Below are 17,043 nucleotides of genomic sequence, written 5' to 3'. Positions count from 1 at the left end.
GCACCAGAGAATAGCACAAATAGAAACAAACTACTGTAATTAAGGATATTCAAACTGACAGGAAGTCTCTAACATTTGTCAGATGACTCTTGCCCCGACAGTCCTTGTGTCATTTAAAAAATCCTTTAATTATTAGTTTTTATTACTGCTGATAAGGAAGAACGGATCTGTCTACACTTTCTTGCTACAACAGGATCCCTTTCTTTGCACAAAACAGTGCAGGACATCAGTATAGTTCTAAATATCTTACAGGACGAGTGCCGTGAAAGATTCCTAGTTTTTATATATTCAGCTTTCAGACCTCTGATGTAATTTCTATTATTATATCTAATCATTTTCAGTAATACATTGAAAACTTATTAAAAAACTGTCCTGCGTTAAGTTCACATTTCTATGTTCTACCAACTATGTTGGTGACAGAAATTCAGCAAATGATGTATTACATTCCCCGCAAATAAAGAAACTAGTTAATCATTCTGTTCTTCAACTGCTAAAGCCAGGAATTTGTTGCATGTGTCCAGTTGTCTGCTTTATTTTGTGATGATGATCATTGTGAGCTGGATGTATGGCATGGCAAACAGCAAACTGCAAAGCTGAGCACAGCATCATCAAGTGGAAGCCATGTTTCATTTCAGAATAATGTAATTGGATCAGGAATGGTGCTAAAATAAGTCATTTTCCATTCAGTTGTTATTGTTATGTGCTTAACTGTGTGAAAATTCTAATGGAGAGACAAGGCTTAAGACACAAAAGAAGATTTCTTTTAAATTGTTAACTTAGAGGCCATTATCGTCTAAAACCTAAATGTCAAAGCAGCCCCATAATTACCCTCTCCTCTTCCTGAGCCATCTTTGAAGTCTTTCCTGTTTGTCCACTCATATCTCACCTTAACTCCTGTGCAGGCTGAAGAGGGAGCATTTAGGTCCACATGACTGGCTTTCCATACCTGTGCCTGGAGGCCATGACTGGATGGTGGTGCCTGGCTTGGAGCCAGAGACAACATACCAGTTTAGTGTCCTGGCCCAAAACAAGCTTGGCACAGGCCCCTTCAGCGAGGTTGTCACTGTGAACACACTAGGTGAGTATACTCAGCCCTGCTCAGGAAAAAGAGATCTAATTATAAAATTTTCTTTTGAAGTCAGACAAATAGAAGGAGGACACAACTGTGTTTTGTTTTAGAGGTAATACACCACTTTTTAAGCAGGTGTTCTTGTATCCTTACACTACTAATTTATTGGTTCACCTCTCTTGAAGTAGATGTTCAGAAGTTTGATAAGTACATATTTCACTTCTGAGCTCTGGAAAAGCCAAACACTTATCGACTTGAGTGCAGGTCCTGTAATCTTTCACAGGCGTAACTTACAGATACTATTAACATGCGTCATTGGTGATCCAGTCGCCAGTCAGCAACTTTAAGTGCATCGAGCAAACATTGAGGACACATTTATGTCCATTTGCTCAGGCCACAGTTAGATGTGATGTGGAACTCATGTGAGCACATTTGAAATAAACACAAATGTGTCCTGGGCCGCTTGGAAGGACTAATCATTAACATAACCTGCCGTGGGCCAGATAATTGAATTGAAAAGCTGATGGTGAGCCCTGTGACATCACACTTTTCTGTCTGCTTTTACATTTCTCTCACATTTGATCGATAATATAGCAAAGGTAAAGACAGAATACCATAATAAACGGGGCCCCATATAGCTAAACTTAACAGACCAAGGCTCGAGCCCCAGCCAGGAGCTGCATGTGTTCCCCAACTGTTTCTGCCCTATTTCCTTTCTACCCATTGATAAACAATGTCCACTAGTGCACAAAAGATTACTACAGATATCCTGTTCGTTTCCTATGACAGCCAATTTTGAGTGACGTGAGCTCTGTTTTTATTCTCAAATAGAGCAGAGAAGTAAAATCGTATGAAGTGATCAATGGAAACTCCTTTTATTACTGGGTGTAAACTATCCTCATGTGATCGAATCACCCAAGATGCATGTCACTACCAGGTGTAAACTGGCCCACAGCCTGAAGGATTTAGCTGGTAATGGATGAGGATACATTTTTTTTTTAGCCATCTCATTTAGCCATCATATCTAGCTGTGCAGGTTTCACTTTAGGCTCTCAACTGTAAATCCACTTATTATTCTGTAAAAATAATCATCTATTGACCTTGTTTTTTAATTGAAATTTATTTATTATTATTATTTATATATATACTTATTTTATGGGCCCAATCTTATCGCTCTTGAAAGTTTGCAAGTTTTAACCTGAAAAGTCCTCAGATATGTCAAAAAAGCCTTTTGCAAGTAGGTAAGTAGGTAATTTTAGGGGAAATATTAAAATTAGTAATGCTTCAATTATTTTGCCGCGGCCCTGAAAAATGTTTGGAAAACAGATGGATGGATGGACAATTAGTTTGCATTTACTTTTTTTTTTAATAGTATTAGGTGAATAAAAGTCAGGCAGATACACTCCTATGTGTGCTAAATGATATACATTTTTAAATGAGTGTCCTGCCCTTGACTATACTACTTACACTACAAGTCAGCTGGCAAGCTGCCATGTGGAGGTCATAGCGGATGTAAATATCAAACTGCATATCAGTTTTCTATCAGTTTGCCCTGTGACTTTTGCAGCTTTAGCTTGGCATGTGTTTACCTTTTTTATTCTGTTAGTTATTATCTGAATAGGAGTGTCAAAGCTGCTGTACCTCTAAGTCTTGAGTCATAATGTATTATTTTGGTCCTTCCTGCAATGAGTAGAGGGAAATTTATGTTGCTTAATCTAAGTGTAAATGAAGCTGTCATAGATTATTACAGAAAGATAAGTGACATGCTGAAAATTGAGATAACTATCCAGGCTGCATCCCCTTCTGTGTCATCCAAGGAGAAAAAACAAGGGGGGGCAAAGCTTTTGCCACAGCACTGCTTGTGGTCTCGTTGTTTGACAAACTTTAAAGTCTTCCATCACACGTTTCCAAGTCAAATATGCTGCCTCGTACAATGTGGCTTAGTTCTAATTGAGGGGAAAAAAATAGAAGCATAGGGAGATTAGCTGGAAATCACCTTAAATTACAGCCTGCTTTCATAGAAATGTGTACATTTAAAACCACGTCTTTAACAATGCATAACATAGTAGTGGTACGTAATATGTTTGAATTACATGGGAAGTCAGTGAGCAGCTTTATTGTTGTGGACACACAGATTCTCTTAACTCAATTAGGGTACTTTGATGACCAACAAGTCTGTTTCTCTGAGCAGGAGTGGTTTCTATTTCATTGCATGCTCTTAAGTGTGCTTTGGGCTATTGTTGTAAGCTAACGTGGGCAAGTAGTTTTTACTCTTGCTTTAAGGCTGTGGTTGGTTAGATATGGGCAACAAGCTTCTTGGTTAGGTTTAGGCACAAAAATACTTGGTCAGGTTTAGAAATAAGGATAAGGATATAAGGCAGGATCTGGCTTAACCAAGTCAGTGGATGAAAGGCTTGTTGCTTTTTTGTTATTTGAACACTATTTTTTACTTAACGTCTCAACTTCATTACAAAGTTATGCTCATTTTGCACAATACTCAGCACAGTGACATGCACAGTTGAGTCGAGTCATGAAAGGTACTACCTCCAGTAGGGGTCCTCAGGCAAGAGGACCTGCCTGTCTACCAATGTAAGTTGCTTTGGATAAAAGTGTCTGCCAAATGCATAAAAATAAACATAAACCCTGTCCCTGTACACATGACTTGGAGCAGAATGTGGTTATTACCTGGAGTTTGTCTGATGCTCCAACACCCTGGACATTCTGTTGCCTCTAACTTTGGTTATTTGGTCTCATTATAATCTGGTTGTGAAATGAAGATTTTAGTTGAGTTACAGAGTTACAGTTTGGAAATGTAACCTAAAGTGACACATAGTCTTAATGAACTGCTTTTCATTCATCCATTTTCTGTTGTCAGCTGACAAAAGAAACAAAAAAAAAATATGTGAATATAAGCAGCTTTATTGGGAATATGGCTGGATTAACATACACTTACACTTTGGTACATGTCTAGTTTTAATCTAGTTGAGTGTATACATGTAGACATGTGACCACATCACTTGGGTTTGCTTGACTGAAATCGTACGAAATCAAGTGTCTCAAAGTTGGTCTGGCCAGTTTTGATCGTACCAACACAATCATTTGTAATTTTTTTTCTAGTGTCTTGTAAATATACTGACTTGGAGGGACCAGGCATTACTTGTAGACAGAGTATTCTTAATTTTGAGGGTATCCATTTGAGTTTGAGAATAAAGGTAATGGCATGGAATTGAAGATCTTTAAAACAAATGGTCTCAACACTCTATAATTAGGCTTGCATATGTTTACCTTTGATATGTAAGTTCTGCTGTTTCAAAAACATTTTTTAGCCGATTGTTAAATGATTTGCTCAGTCATCGCATAAGTGTTGAAAAACATCCAGAGGAAGCTTAATGGAACTTGAGAAAATTAGCTCAAAACCCGTTGAATGAACTACATTAGATATACACAGTCAGAAATGCGTTCTGTCCCTTTTTTTTTTCTTCCCCATTTTGATATTTATCTGCTTATTTTAATGAGAAACTCCAAATCTGTTGGTCACACTGACGTTTAAGCCGAAGTTAGTATGATTAATAATCTTTGAGGATGAGCAAGAGATGGTAATTAACCTAAAATGATTAAAACGTATACATTAGTACTTCATTAAGAGGCAAAGATTAGATGTTAGAGTACTGATTCCCATTGAGCAACAAAAATTGTGTAGTTATGAAAATGGGAATTACTCCTGAGCTGTCACCTTATCGTGGTGGGGGAGTTTGCGTGCCCCAATGAGTCTGGGAGCTATGTTGCCCGGGGCTTTAAGCCCCTGGTAGGGTCACCCAAGGCAAACAGATCCTAGATGAGGGACCAGACAAAGAACAGCTCAAAAGACCCCTTATGATGAACAAAAAATTTGGACCTCGTGATCCCTTGCCCGGATATGGGACACCGGGGCCTCCCCCCGGAGCCAGGCCCGGGGGTGGGGCCCGGCAGCGGGCGCCTGGTGGCCGGGTCTGTGCCCATGGGGCTCGGTCGGGCATAGCCCGAAATGATGACGTGGGTCCCCCTTCCGATGGGCTCACCACCCGTGGGAGGGGCCAAGGGGGTCGGGTGCGATGTGAGCTGGGTAGCGGCCGAAGGCAGAGGCCTTGGCGGTCTGATCCTCGGCTACTGAAGCTAGCTCTTGGGACGTGGAATGTCACCTCTCTGTTGGGGAAGGAGCCGGAGCTGGTGCGCGAGGCTGAGCGGTTCCGGCTAGATATAGTCGGACTCACCTCGACGCACGGCTTGGGCTCTGGAACCAGTCCTCTTGAGAGGGGTTGGACTCTCTTCCACTCTGGAGTTGCCCGTGGTGAGAGGCGCAGAGCAGGTGTGGGCATACTTATTGCCCCCCGGCTGTGTGCCAGTACATTGGGGTTTACCCCAGTGAACGAGAGGGTAGCCTCCCTCCGCCTTCGGGTGGGGGGACGAGTCCTGACTGTTGTTTGTGCCTATGCGCCAAACAGCAGTTCAGAGTACCCACCCTTTTTGGAGTCTCTGGGGGAGGCACTGGAGAATGCTCCTACCGGAGACTCCCTCGTTCTGCTGGGGGACTTCAATGCTCACGTGGGCAATGACAGTGAGACCTGGAGGGGTGTGATTGGGAGGAACGGCCCCCCCGATCTGAACCAGAGTGGTGTTATGTTGTTGGACTTCTGTGCTGGTCATGGACTGTCCATAACGAACACCATGTTCAGACATAAGGGTGTCCATATGTGCACTTGGCACCAGGACACCCTTGGCCGCAGTTCGATGATCGACTTTGTGGTTGTATCATCGGACTTGCGGCCGTATGTCCTGGACACTCGGGTGAAGAGAGGGGCGGAGCTGTCAACTGATCACCACCTGGTGGTGAGTTGGCTCCGCTGGTGGGGGAGGATGCCGATCAGACCTGGCAGGCCCAAACGTATTGTGAGGGTCTGCTGGGAGCGTTTGTCAGAATCCCCCGTCAGAAGGAGCTTTAACTCCCACCTCCGGCAGAGCTTCAACCATATCCCGGGGGAGGTGGGGGACATTGAGTCCGAATGGGCCATGTTCCGTGACTCCATTGCCGAGGCAGCTGATCGGAGTTGTGGCCGTAAGGTGGTCGGTGCCTGTCGTGGCGGCAACCCTCGAACCTGCTGGTGGACACCAGTGGTGAGGGAAGCCGTCAAGCTGAAGAAGGAGTCCTATCGGGCCTTTTTGGCCAGTGGGACCCTGGAAGCAGCTGATAGGTACCGACAGGCCAGACGGGCTGCGGCTTCGGCGGTTGCTGAGGCAAAAACTCGGGCCTGGGAGGAGTTCGGTGAGACCATGGAGAACGATTTCCGGACGGCCTCGAAGAGATTCTGGTCCACCATCCGGCGTCTCAGGGGGGGGAAGCGGCTCACAGTCAACACTGTTTACAGTGGGGACGGGGCTTTGCTGACCTCAACTAGGGATGTTGTGAGTCGGTGGGGGGAGTACTTCGAGGAACTCCTCAATCCTACCAACACGTGCTCGGAAGAGGCAGAGTCGGAGAGCTCGGAGACGGGGCCTCCCATTTCTGGGGCTGAGGTTGCCGAGGTGGTCAAAAAGCTCCTCGGTGGCAAGGCCCCGGGGGTGGATGAGGTCCGTCCTGAGTTTCTCAAGGCTCTGGATGTTGTAGGGCTGTCTTGGCTGACACGCCTCTGCAGCATCGCGTGGACATCGGGGACAGTGCCTCTGGACTGGCAGATTGGGGTGGTGGTCCCCCTCTTTAAAAAGGGGGACCGGAGGGTGTGTTCCAACTATAGGGGTATCACACTCCTCAGCCTCCCTGGTAAGGTCTATTCGGGGGTATTGGAGAGGAGGATCCGTCGGATAATCGAGCCTCGGATTCAGGAGATGCAGTGTGGCTTTCGTCCTGGCCGTGGAACAGTGGACCAGCTCTATACCCTCGGCAGGATCCTGGAGGGTGCATGGGAGTTCGCCCAACCAGTCTACATGTGTTTTGTGGACTTGGAGAAAGCGTTCGACCGTGTCCCTCGTGGAGTCCTGTGGGGGGTGCTCCGGGAATATGGAGTGCCGGACCCCTTGATAGGGTCCGTTCGGTCTCTGTATGACCGGTGCCAGAGTTTGGTCCGCATTGCCGGCAGTAAGTCGGATACGTTTCCGGTGAGAGTTGGACTCCGTCAGGGCTGCCCTTTGTCACCGATTCTGTTCCTAACTTTTATGGACAGAATTTCTAGGCGCAGCCAGGGCGTTGAGGGTGTCCGATTTGGCGACCTCAGAATCGGGTCTCTGCTTTTTGCAGATGATGTGGTTCTGTTAGCGTCGTCAGGCCGTGACCTTCAGCTCTCACTGGAGCGATTCGCAGCCGAGTGTGAAGCGGCTGGGATGAGAATCAGCACCTCCAAATCCGAGACTATGGTTCTCAGCCGGAAAAGGGTGGAATGCTCTCTCCGGGTCGGGAATGAGATCCTTCCCCAAGTGGAGGAGTTCAAGTATCTCGGGGTCTTGTTCACGAGTGAGGGACGAATGGAGCGGGAGATTGACGGGCGGATCGGTGCGGCGTCTGCAGTGTTGCGGGCTCTGCACCGACCCGTCGTTGTGAAGAGGGAGCTGAACCAGAAGGCGAAGCTCTCTACTTACTGGTCAATCTACGTTCCCATCCTCACCTATGGTCACGAGTTGTGGGTAGTGACCGAAAGAACAAGATCGCGAATACAAGCGGCCGAAATGGGTTTCCTCCGCAGGGTGTCTGGGCTCTCCCTTAGAGATAGGGTGAGAAGCTCAGTCATCCGGGAGGGGCTCGGAGTAGAACCGCTGCTCCTCCGCATTGAGAGGAGTCAGATGAGGTGGCTCGGGCATCTGGTTAGGATGCCCCCTGGGCGCCTCCCTGGGGAGGTGTTCCGGGCACGTCCCACTGGGAGGAGACCCCGGGGAAGACCCAGGACACGCTGGAGAGACTATGTCTCTCGGCTGGCCTGGGAACGCCTCGGGGTCCCCCCGGAAGAGCTGGAGGAAGTGGCCGGGGACAGAGACGTCTGGGTTTCTCTGCTCAAGCTGCTGCCCCCGCGACCCGACCCCCGGATAAGCGGCAGATGATGGATGGATGGATGAAAATGGGAATTACTTCGGCATACCTGTCGGACCATGAAAACCAGGAAATTGGAAAGCTGTAAAAAAGCTGTAAATAGGAGATGAGCTAGTAAAATTAAATGTTTATGAGATGGTCTCAAGGGATACAAGCCTTCAAAGATGTTTTTAAGGAGTGAATTTTATGCACATGATGGTGATGGATTTGGCTTCAAAACTTAATGAGGTTTAGTCACACTCTAGTTAAGATGCGTGTCAGTGTCAGTCAATGTGCAAAGAAGGGCTGATTCACTGATAGCAAGCTGTTTGAGTAGAACATGGCTGAATCACTCACACACATTCTCAACCCTGATGTGCTCTCTCAGTATTTCCTATAAGTACCCCTGAACCATTGGTGCTGCTTACCCCACCACGGTGCCTCACAGCCAATCGCACGCAGCAAGGAGTCCTGCTCACCTGGATCCCACCTGCCAATCACACAGCACCTATCCAGCATTATGTAATGGAGTTTCGCCTGGGGGAACGATGGGAGATGTTGGACGACAGCATTCCTGCTGGGGAGTTGGAGTTGCTCGCTCGAGACCTCATCCAGGTAAAAGACAAAGTTAAACGAGACCTACATCTGCCATGTCCAGGCTAAAGAGGTGTCTAAGGTGTAATGGAAGGTTAATGTTTAAATATGTTGAATTGTAAACCTTAGTAATACTTCCGAAGCAAACAACTACTAACTTGGTGAATATTTAACTGTGTATTCATGTTCTTGCTAGAGGATGAAGCATTTCTCCCTTATCCTTTCTGCTTATTTTAGGTAAAAGACGGCAGCATGTGAACAAATACGTTTGCGCAAACATGCATGCACTTCTCTCCAGTGCTGGTTCAAAACCCAGCTTAATTTTGCTTCGACCTCCAAAGCGCTGGTTCAGGTCCCTAAAAACTGGTGCTACGCCAGCACCAAGTCTTTGCTGGAGCAGTGCAGAGAACCACTAATGTCAAAGCCTGCGGGCGGAGTTATGGAGACCAACCAGACCAACTAAAATGTAGCAAACAGAGCCTCTCATTTTCCTGCTGTTTCATGTCACCAGTCGTGTTCGTGTACGCAACCCAATGTGTCCCTTAGAGCTGCATTCACAGTCTCCATTTTCAAATAAATTTTAAAAGAATGTGTTTACAGCTACTTTAATAAAAATAGGTCCAGCTCAAGACTAGTGATATTAAGATATCAGTTCACAGGGAAAACCAGACTAATACTAGGATTTGTGGAAATAAACTATGTGCCTGCGCTGTGGTGGCTCTCTCTCTGCAAAATCAAAGCATTTCTTTGCTGTTTAGCCAAATTAGAAGTGGCTCCAACACTAGCCTTGGACCAGCACCTTAACAACCTTGGTCATAAAGACTGCACTTGTCTGCGCAGATGTAAAGGTTTCTGAAACAAAATCCAACATAAGAATGTACTTTAGAGCATTACCCCAGCAGATGAACAACCACCTGATTGCCTGAATTAATCTGCTGTTCAGATGACTACAACAGCTAATCTGAAAGGGTAGTTTTATTTTATTTTAACTCAGAGGTCTTTGTTAATATGATTTATGTTAAGTTTCAGGTTCATACAGAGGGTTTTATGATGCTTGCCTCACCACAAGTGGTTTTAGTGGTATTAAATTTCTCTCCAACAGAAACATTGTCTCCTGAGCTTTTACGTATTTTTATTAGATAGAAAACAAATAAGAGATGTAATTTGCATAAAAGGCTTTAAAAAAAGTCCTTTCTGCATCATTAAACCAACATAAATCCACCAAAAAAACAAACAAACAAACCTGATCTAAGTCATTATCTGAAGAATCCTTAAGAAACCGTTTGTTGAATGTTAATAAAACAAAATTAGCTTGATCCTATTTTCCAAATCCCATTTGTACTGCTTTATTAGTTTCTCAATGTATGAAAATAAAGAACACATAGAAAAGAAATGATGGCAAATCAGAAATAAATAATCCCTCTGCTCCCAGCCTTCATGCCAATTAGCACGTCGATACAGAAGTCTGACGCAAAAGTTTGCAATGTATAACACGACATAATGAATTCTTGACCTTGGTCTTGGTGGATGGATGGATGGATGGATGGCCTCAAAGTCGTCTCAGATGTCATCATGCCAGAAATAAAGTAGCTGCTGAAGATTAAATGTATATTTAGTTTCAAGATGTTTTTCAAATCTCACCTTTAAATAGCAGTTTCCAGTGTCAAGTTCTCTGCTGTAATGTGCCGTTAAATCCTCTTTGGTTGTCATAGTGACAATGCAGGTGTGCACAAGCTGACTATGCTGACTTTCTGACTCTGTGGGTTTCACTTTTGAGTCATTAGATGTCATGCTGTTTCTTGATTTTACTTTTGGTGGTATGTTGAATCATAAGCGAAGGGCACACACATTTTTATCGCTGTAGGTCTTCAGCTGACCACACAGAACAGCAAACGGAAACATGAAATTCAATCAAATATAATTACATTTGGAATACAGCTTGCTTTTCCTTTTTTTAATGCAATAGTTTTCCTCGAGCCACCCTGCACCACAGCAAAAGAAGGTAGATAAATCCTCACTGAATTATGGGCTCTGACACGATGCTTTTCTTTTCAGCTTCTCAAATCTTGTTCCTGTCGGCTAATTCGACTGCAGTGACATGTCTGAACATCTTTCTTTAATCTGACTACCACTTTCAGCTCCACAAAAAAAAAAAAAAGCTTTTATCTCTCCTTGCACTGCATACTAACACCCACACATACTTGTTTCTCTCTTTTCTCTCGCACATAACACACATTACACCTAGATTGTGTAATTTTTCTGCAACAAATTTCTCACTTCAGGGTTGAGGTAATTTGACCACAGAGGAGGCTCGGTTTGGTTGTCAACATATGTCCAGGTTTAATCTGTTATAATATTGTTCTGGGTCATGTCTGTGGGTTTGCCGAACATGACCATTTGGTTCTGTTGGGCCATTCATGTAGGAATGATGCATTTTTACCAAAACGTTGACGTCAGAATCTCAATGCTGTTCAAGGCTGGAAACTAACCGTGTTCTTGAATTCAGTCCATCTTTATTCCTAAAGATAGCCACAGTGGACCAAAGTGCTGTACAGAAGAGTCGGTAAGGTGTGTATTCTGCTGTAGCTGGGTCGAAACTCACCAGATCGCAACATTGTGACAGAAATTGGACGTTTTTAGTCTCAGATACAGCAGAATACAACTCTTATTCCAGAGCTCGGTCTATTTCCAGCGCCGAACAGAGATTTCACACATCCAGATACTGAGGTTTTTCATCCAGTGTTTGCAGCTGTTTTAAGCCTCTAGACAAAACTGTGATGTTTATTTTAAAATGTTGATTTCTCTGTTATTGTTCTCCCAGGAGGCATGGTATGAGTTTCGCGTCATGGCCGTCATGGATGACATGATCAGCGACCCTAGTAATGTAGTAGGAGTCTCCAGCACAGGTGAGCTTTACATCATATAATGCACTAAAATTTTATGTTTTTGAATACTATTATATATCATATTATGTATGCAGGTCAAATTAATTACAGGCCAAGACAAGAAGGAACACCAAATGTCATCATCTCAGTGCTTTTCATCCAGAGCTAAGCTGGGATTCATCCTGACAACCTCTGGCTGCAGCCAGCATGTCTGACCTCAGGCTATCTTAGCGTTCCTGAGCTGAAGGGGGTCTACTGTAGATGTATTGCACACGCAGCAACTCCAACTTTGCATTTTGCTCTCTCAGCACTATTAAATTTAAGCTCAATTTATATTCACACTCCTTAGTAGCATTTTGAAAAGTATGACGTCATCGTTCTGCTCAGTTCCCACTGACTGTATTGGGAATGCTTTATGCTAAAATTAGGGGGGGAAAGATCAATTAAAACATGCCTTTTTGTTTGTTCTGAAAGTGTGTTTTAATTCTGAAAATAAGCCTCTCAAAATGGGATGTCGCTCTCCTGCAGAGGTCACCGAGTACATGTCGTTTGGTAAAAGCAGCTGTTGGGAGCGTTTAGAGAGATTTTCCCTGAAACGTTTGGATCTCTGGAGGCGCTTCGCTGCCCCCCTCTGGTAAAGCTGGGGAGCGTTGCTGATCAAAGGCTCATTTCTGCGCATTTCTCTGTTGATTTTGTTTTCATTTGTCCTTCTTCCTGTGAGCTTCGTGCTGAGTATCATTAGGGTGTACCCCATCCTTTTAAAGACCACAGACTGTGACTGAGTACTGCTTCATTCTTGTTGGAGTTTGCTTTTAGCTTTAATCGTGCTTCACTGCAGCGCAAACACCACTTCAGCAAGATCATAACAGAGGCTGATACATTGTACCCCCTGCTGCTAGCTGACACTTTCATTAGCATGTAGGTCACAAACAAACTCCCTCATCAGTATCTGAGGACAGTTGTTAAAGTTGGTAGCTGTGCAACAGAAGTATTGGCCTCTCTGATGCACTGACTGGTTTTCCATATCAGTTTTAAGTGCAAAAGTGCAGTCATCTATGTAGAATCGTCAGAAAATATGGAAAATAAATCTGAATTGCTGCTCAGTATCTTTCTTCATACAATGATGCCAAGAATATTCAAGAGCATAACCTAGGCTACGTTGACAGCCGCCAGCCACATTTTTCACTTTTGATTCAATGCAGATCAGATTAAAGTTCAACAGTTTAAAATCCTAAAACAACAGATGCTTTGCATCTGAAACAACACACGTGTGCACCGGAAACCTTTTTGTGTGGATCAACAACAGTGACATAAAATGTGTCAATTTTTATGAATCCTTTAATGAATGCTGGAGCATACAAAACAACAAAGTTCTATTTTTTGTGTGCGAGTGTGGAAGAAAAGCATCAGGGAAATGAGGAAATGACTGCAAAGACACAGAAAATTAATAGGAACTTGGGATTCAGCCTGCAAACTCACATCGTTTAATATCTGCCTAATCAGAGCACGGGGTGTTCTTGCAGCGTACAGTCTGTTCTTTTCCAGGGAACTCACATCTGAAAGGTAATCTCACAGCAAATATCGGCCCTCATTTTGGGAGCGGATGAATAGATGTTGGCATAAGCATTTGTCCTGAGAAGTGTCATACCACATGTCAAGTGCACACACTAAAATTTGACACACTAAACGTCTTTCTGATCGTTTAACAAACGCTCACCTGTCAATCTGTACACCACTTTGCATCCTTTTCTGTCCCCATCACCAACCATCATTTTGCTGTCGCAGTGAGACTTTTTAAGCCTTACTTTGGACTCTCACCCTGCAGACTTCTTCCCTCCTCCAGAGGTGGTGGAGGAGCGTGGATTGACACGGCCTGTGGTTGCTGGCATCGTGGCCACCATCTGCTTCCTGGCAGCAGCTGTGCTCTTCAGTACAATGGCTGCCTGCTTTGTCAACAAGCAGCGCCGGAAGAAACTCAAGAGGAAAAGAGGTGAGAGAAGTTCTGTATGCTCTACACAATCACGAAAACAATGGCAAAAAAGTCAGAGACAACAACTATTGAACTCTGAGAATGTGCTGCAGCAGCCATAAGGACATAAGGACAATTCCCTCAGTAAGGTTCCCTAGATAACTCAGAGTTTAATTCACACCTCTTACTGTTCTTGTTGTTGTATATTCTGATTCTAGATGTGTAATTACATAATGCTTCTATGAAGTTTATTTGCTAAAGACAAAAAAATAAGGTTTTAAAAGTAGTTGTAGTGTAGAAAAGAAACAGAAAATGTCGTATTTACAAATAAAAATGGAAGGAATGGGAAATACTGAGGATTCTGAAACTTTTAAAAACAAACTATCTATAAAATGAAGATAACGTTGTGTATCCTTCCATTAGAGCAGCGTCAGATGACACTCGTCAGATTTTACAAACCTGCAGAAGGTTTTGGGCAGTGCATGACACTCTGAAACACTTTGTGAGCACAACATCAGAATTTCTATACATTGTTCACTGAAAGGGAGAGAAACCACTTGGTCACGTAGTCAAAATTCTCTAAATTCTGGATTCAGTCGTGTCAGCAGCAGGTTGTCCTGTAATGGACTGAGGTCAGATACTCGAGATTTATAAGAAAAAGGGAAATAATTCAACCCCGGACTATCACATTCGTAGTGAAATGTGGAAGTGGGAATATTTACTAATGTTCCACCCTCTGATTTTCATCTTTCTAGAGAAGGATTCTTACTGCAGTGAGACAACAAGCCCAAATAAGCCTGCCAGCTTTACAACAACCACTTGAACAATGACTGTAGAATACCAACTCTCATGAACTTTCCTCCACAGTCACCTGATCTCAACAACTCTGAACATTTCTGGTGCAGCTGAAGACTGAAAAAGCAAAGAAAATGTTCATTTTATTCCAAACAAATTCCATTTTAGACCTTTCAGATGAGTGTCTGATGCCAACGTGACACGGTGTAAATATTACCGTCATTTAAGTTTGACGTGTTACTGAGATCGCTCTGACCGCTGTCTACAGCAGGTAAGACGTTGACTACTAAGCACACAACTTTTCTTAATAAAGAAAAACTAAGTATTCAAACCTGATATTTACTTAACTGGTACGTGCTGCTAAACCTGAGTCATATAATCTTTCATTTTGACATTGGAATTGAGACGAAAGTAGCTAAGACAGAGCAGCTTTGGTGGTATGAATCGTGTCCTATGTTGGCATTCAAAGGCTTTTACTTTTTACCGTTGTCACTCAATTTAAAAACTTTCTCCTAAAGCTCCGCAGCAGCAATTTCACTGTTGTCTCCTTGAAACGTTGAATAAACCTTTTTTTTCCCCCCTGTGAAAGTTGAAACTCACCTGAAAAGTTAATTGGCCTCCTCCTGCCTTGCCTGCATTTAACCTGCCTGATGTTTTTTTAATTGATTAGAAAAAGATTTAATCGGTAATGGTCTTTTCTGTCACTTTTTCTTTCTGCAGACCCCCCTCTTTCCATAACACACTGCAGAAAAAGCATGGAAACTCCGTAAGTAACCTCTCATATCACAGTAACCCCATGACATGAGTCACTACTGCAGTGCAGATTTTAAAGACCCAAACATGTACAATTACTGACGGCAGCATTATTCAGGAACATTACTGCTATGAATACGTTAACGAATAAACATTTCGGAAATTTTACACAAAGAGGATTAAAATCCCAAATGGATAATCATATACTAGGTATCTAAAAGTGGACCGTACATTAACCTGTTGGACCTGCTGCTGGTTGAGAATGTGGTTTTATGTTCCTGAAACCCCCCTCCATTACAGCATGCTGCCCTTCTGCTTCAACCCCAATCCTAAAATCCTCAGTGGTTCAGTGGGAGCGCGGTGAGACAAGTAAAGTGAGACTGAGCAGAGTAACACATGGACAACAATTCCGTCACAACCACGTGAAGTTGTGGCAAACTTTTCAATAGCCGGGTTTCCATTGGTATTTTTGAGTTGCATTTAGAAAATGGGAAAAAGAACAAGGTGCATGAACAAAGTAAGAAGAATTTTAAATCCCACTGCAGTGCTAAAAAAAAATTGATACTCTCGCTTGAGGTGGGTTTTGCCTGTTTGTAAGAAGACATGATGCATTTTAGGAAGAATGAACGCAACTTTGCAATTCGCTTTTGATTAGGTAAAGATTAAAATGATGTGGCTCACCAGCTGTTTTGGTCTGAGCCAGCAAACAATGAACTTGATGTAACATCTCAGACATTCCCAGAGATAACAGGGATTGCTGAAGAAGAGCAGTCTTGTGGATTTCCATCAAAGTTGTTGCTTCTTCCTCATCAAGGTCTGTTTTCAGTTCGGACTTTTCCTGAGGTATATTACTAGCAAAGTAGATTATGGCGCCATTCTCTGGTGGCACCAAGCCAAGACCTTTATTAAATTGCTCTTGCTTAAAGAACAACAAAACAAATGGCATCAGCCAACTGCTGAAAACCAAAATGCTCTCCATAAATGATCCTGTAAAGATCACTTCATCATTAAGGAACACATCTTGGCTGCAAGTCACTTTTGTTTTGGTTTGACTACAGAGAACAGACATCTATCTGAGGTTTGATTGCGCTCGTGGAAAATGTCACTGAAAAAAGCTGTGGAGATTGTGAAAAAATGTCAGTTTCAATTGATCTCATTCTTCTGTGCTGTTGAGATTATGAAAATGTTCCAGTGTGCCCCCCCCTCAGCTGTCATAATCCATCTTTCTTTTCAGCAGACATCTTGAAATGTCAGGACAGGAAACAGCTCAGGTGGAGCGATTAGCATTTATAGTCAAAAACTGGCCTAACTGTATTGGACAAGCTGAATGAGCCATGACAAGAAAGGTAGATTCTGCTCTATAAATGAAGGTCGAAGGCAGTGTTTCTCAATTCCAGTCCTCATGTTTCCCTCCTCCACCACACCTGATTCATATGATCAGCTCGTCATCAAGCTCCGCAGTGGCCTGATAAGGAGCCATTCATTTGAATCAGGTGTGGTGGAGGAGGGAAACATCGAAAACATGCAGAGCAGTGGGTCATGAGGTAATAAAGATATAAATCAAATTAAACTTGATGAGAGCTGTGAGGCCTTTACCTGGAAGGAATTTCAGTTAACTGGTTTAACTTATTTCCCTAATAAGCCAAGAACACACATACAAGGAGTTTTCCCTCCATTTTCCCCCCAAAAAATACACATCCATACATCTGTGGAGCAAAGATAGAGACATCAATTTTGTAACTTGTTGGTATTTTCGTTTACTTGTACGTATGTTTCGTCAGTTGAGTCACCGTGTTTGAGAAGGAAGTGCATGGATAAAATCTGCAAATCTACTATTACAAATCAAATCCAAAAGTTATAGTACGGGTCATTTCAAGTCTTAAAGTACAAGTCAGTGACATGATTAGCTGAAGACAAGCAGGCTCTATATCTGGATGGCTATAGTTCC

General features: G+C 43.4%; 1 protein-coding gene across 1 annotated transcript in view; it reads left to right on the top strand.

The window, feature by feature from the left end:
- igsf9bb (immunoglobulin superfamily, member 9Bb) overlaps positions 1–17,043 on the top strand; it is a 105,109-nt gene that overhangs the window by 72,244 nt on the left and 15,822 nt on the right. The window contains exons 13-17 of the mRNA XM_072375286.1: positions 903–1,078; positions 8,488–8,714; positions 11,515–11,599; positions 13,404–13,568; positions 15,063–15,108. Coding sequence (XP_072231387.1) covers positions 903–1,078; positions 8,488–8,714; positions 11,515–11,599; positions 13,404–13,568; positions 15,063–15,108 — 699 coding nt within the window. The remainder of the gene's footprint in view (positions 1–902; positions 1,079–8,487; positions 8,715–11,514; positions 11,600–13,403; positions 13,569–15,062; positions 15,109–17,043) is intronic.

This window comes from Leuresthes tenuis, unplaced genomic scaffold (genome assembly GCF_036924035.1).
Source record: "Leuresthes tenuis unplaced genomic scaffold, fLeuTen1.0.hap1 SCAF_21, whole genome shotgun sequence".
Classification (NCBI taxonomy): Eukaryota; Metazoa; Chordata; class Actinopteri; order Atheriniformes; family Atherinopsidae; genus Leuresthes; species Leuresthes tenuis.
Note: the sequence above shows the minus strand (reverse complement) of the source record. Positions and strands in the feature narration are given on the sequence as shown.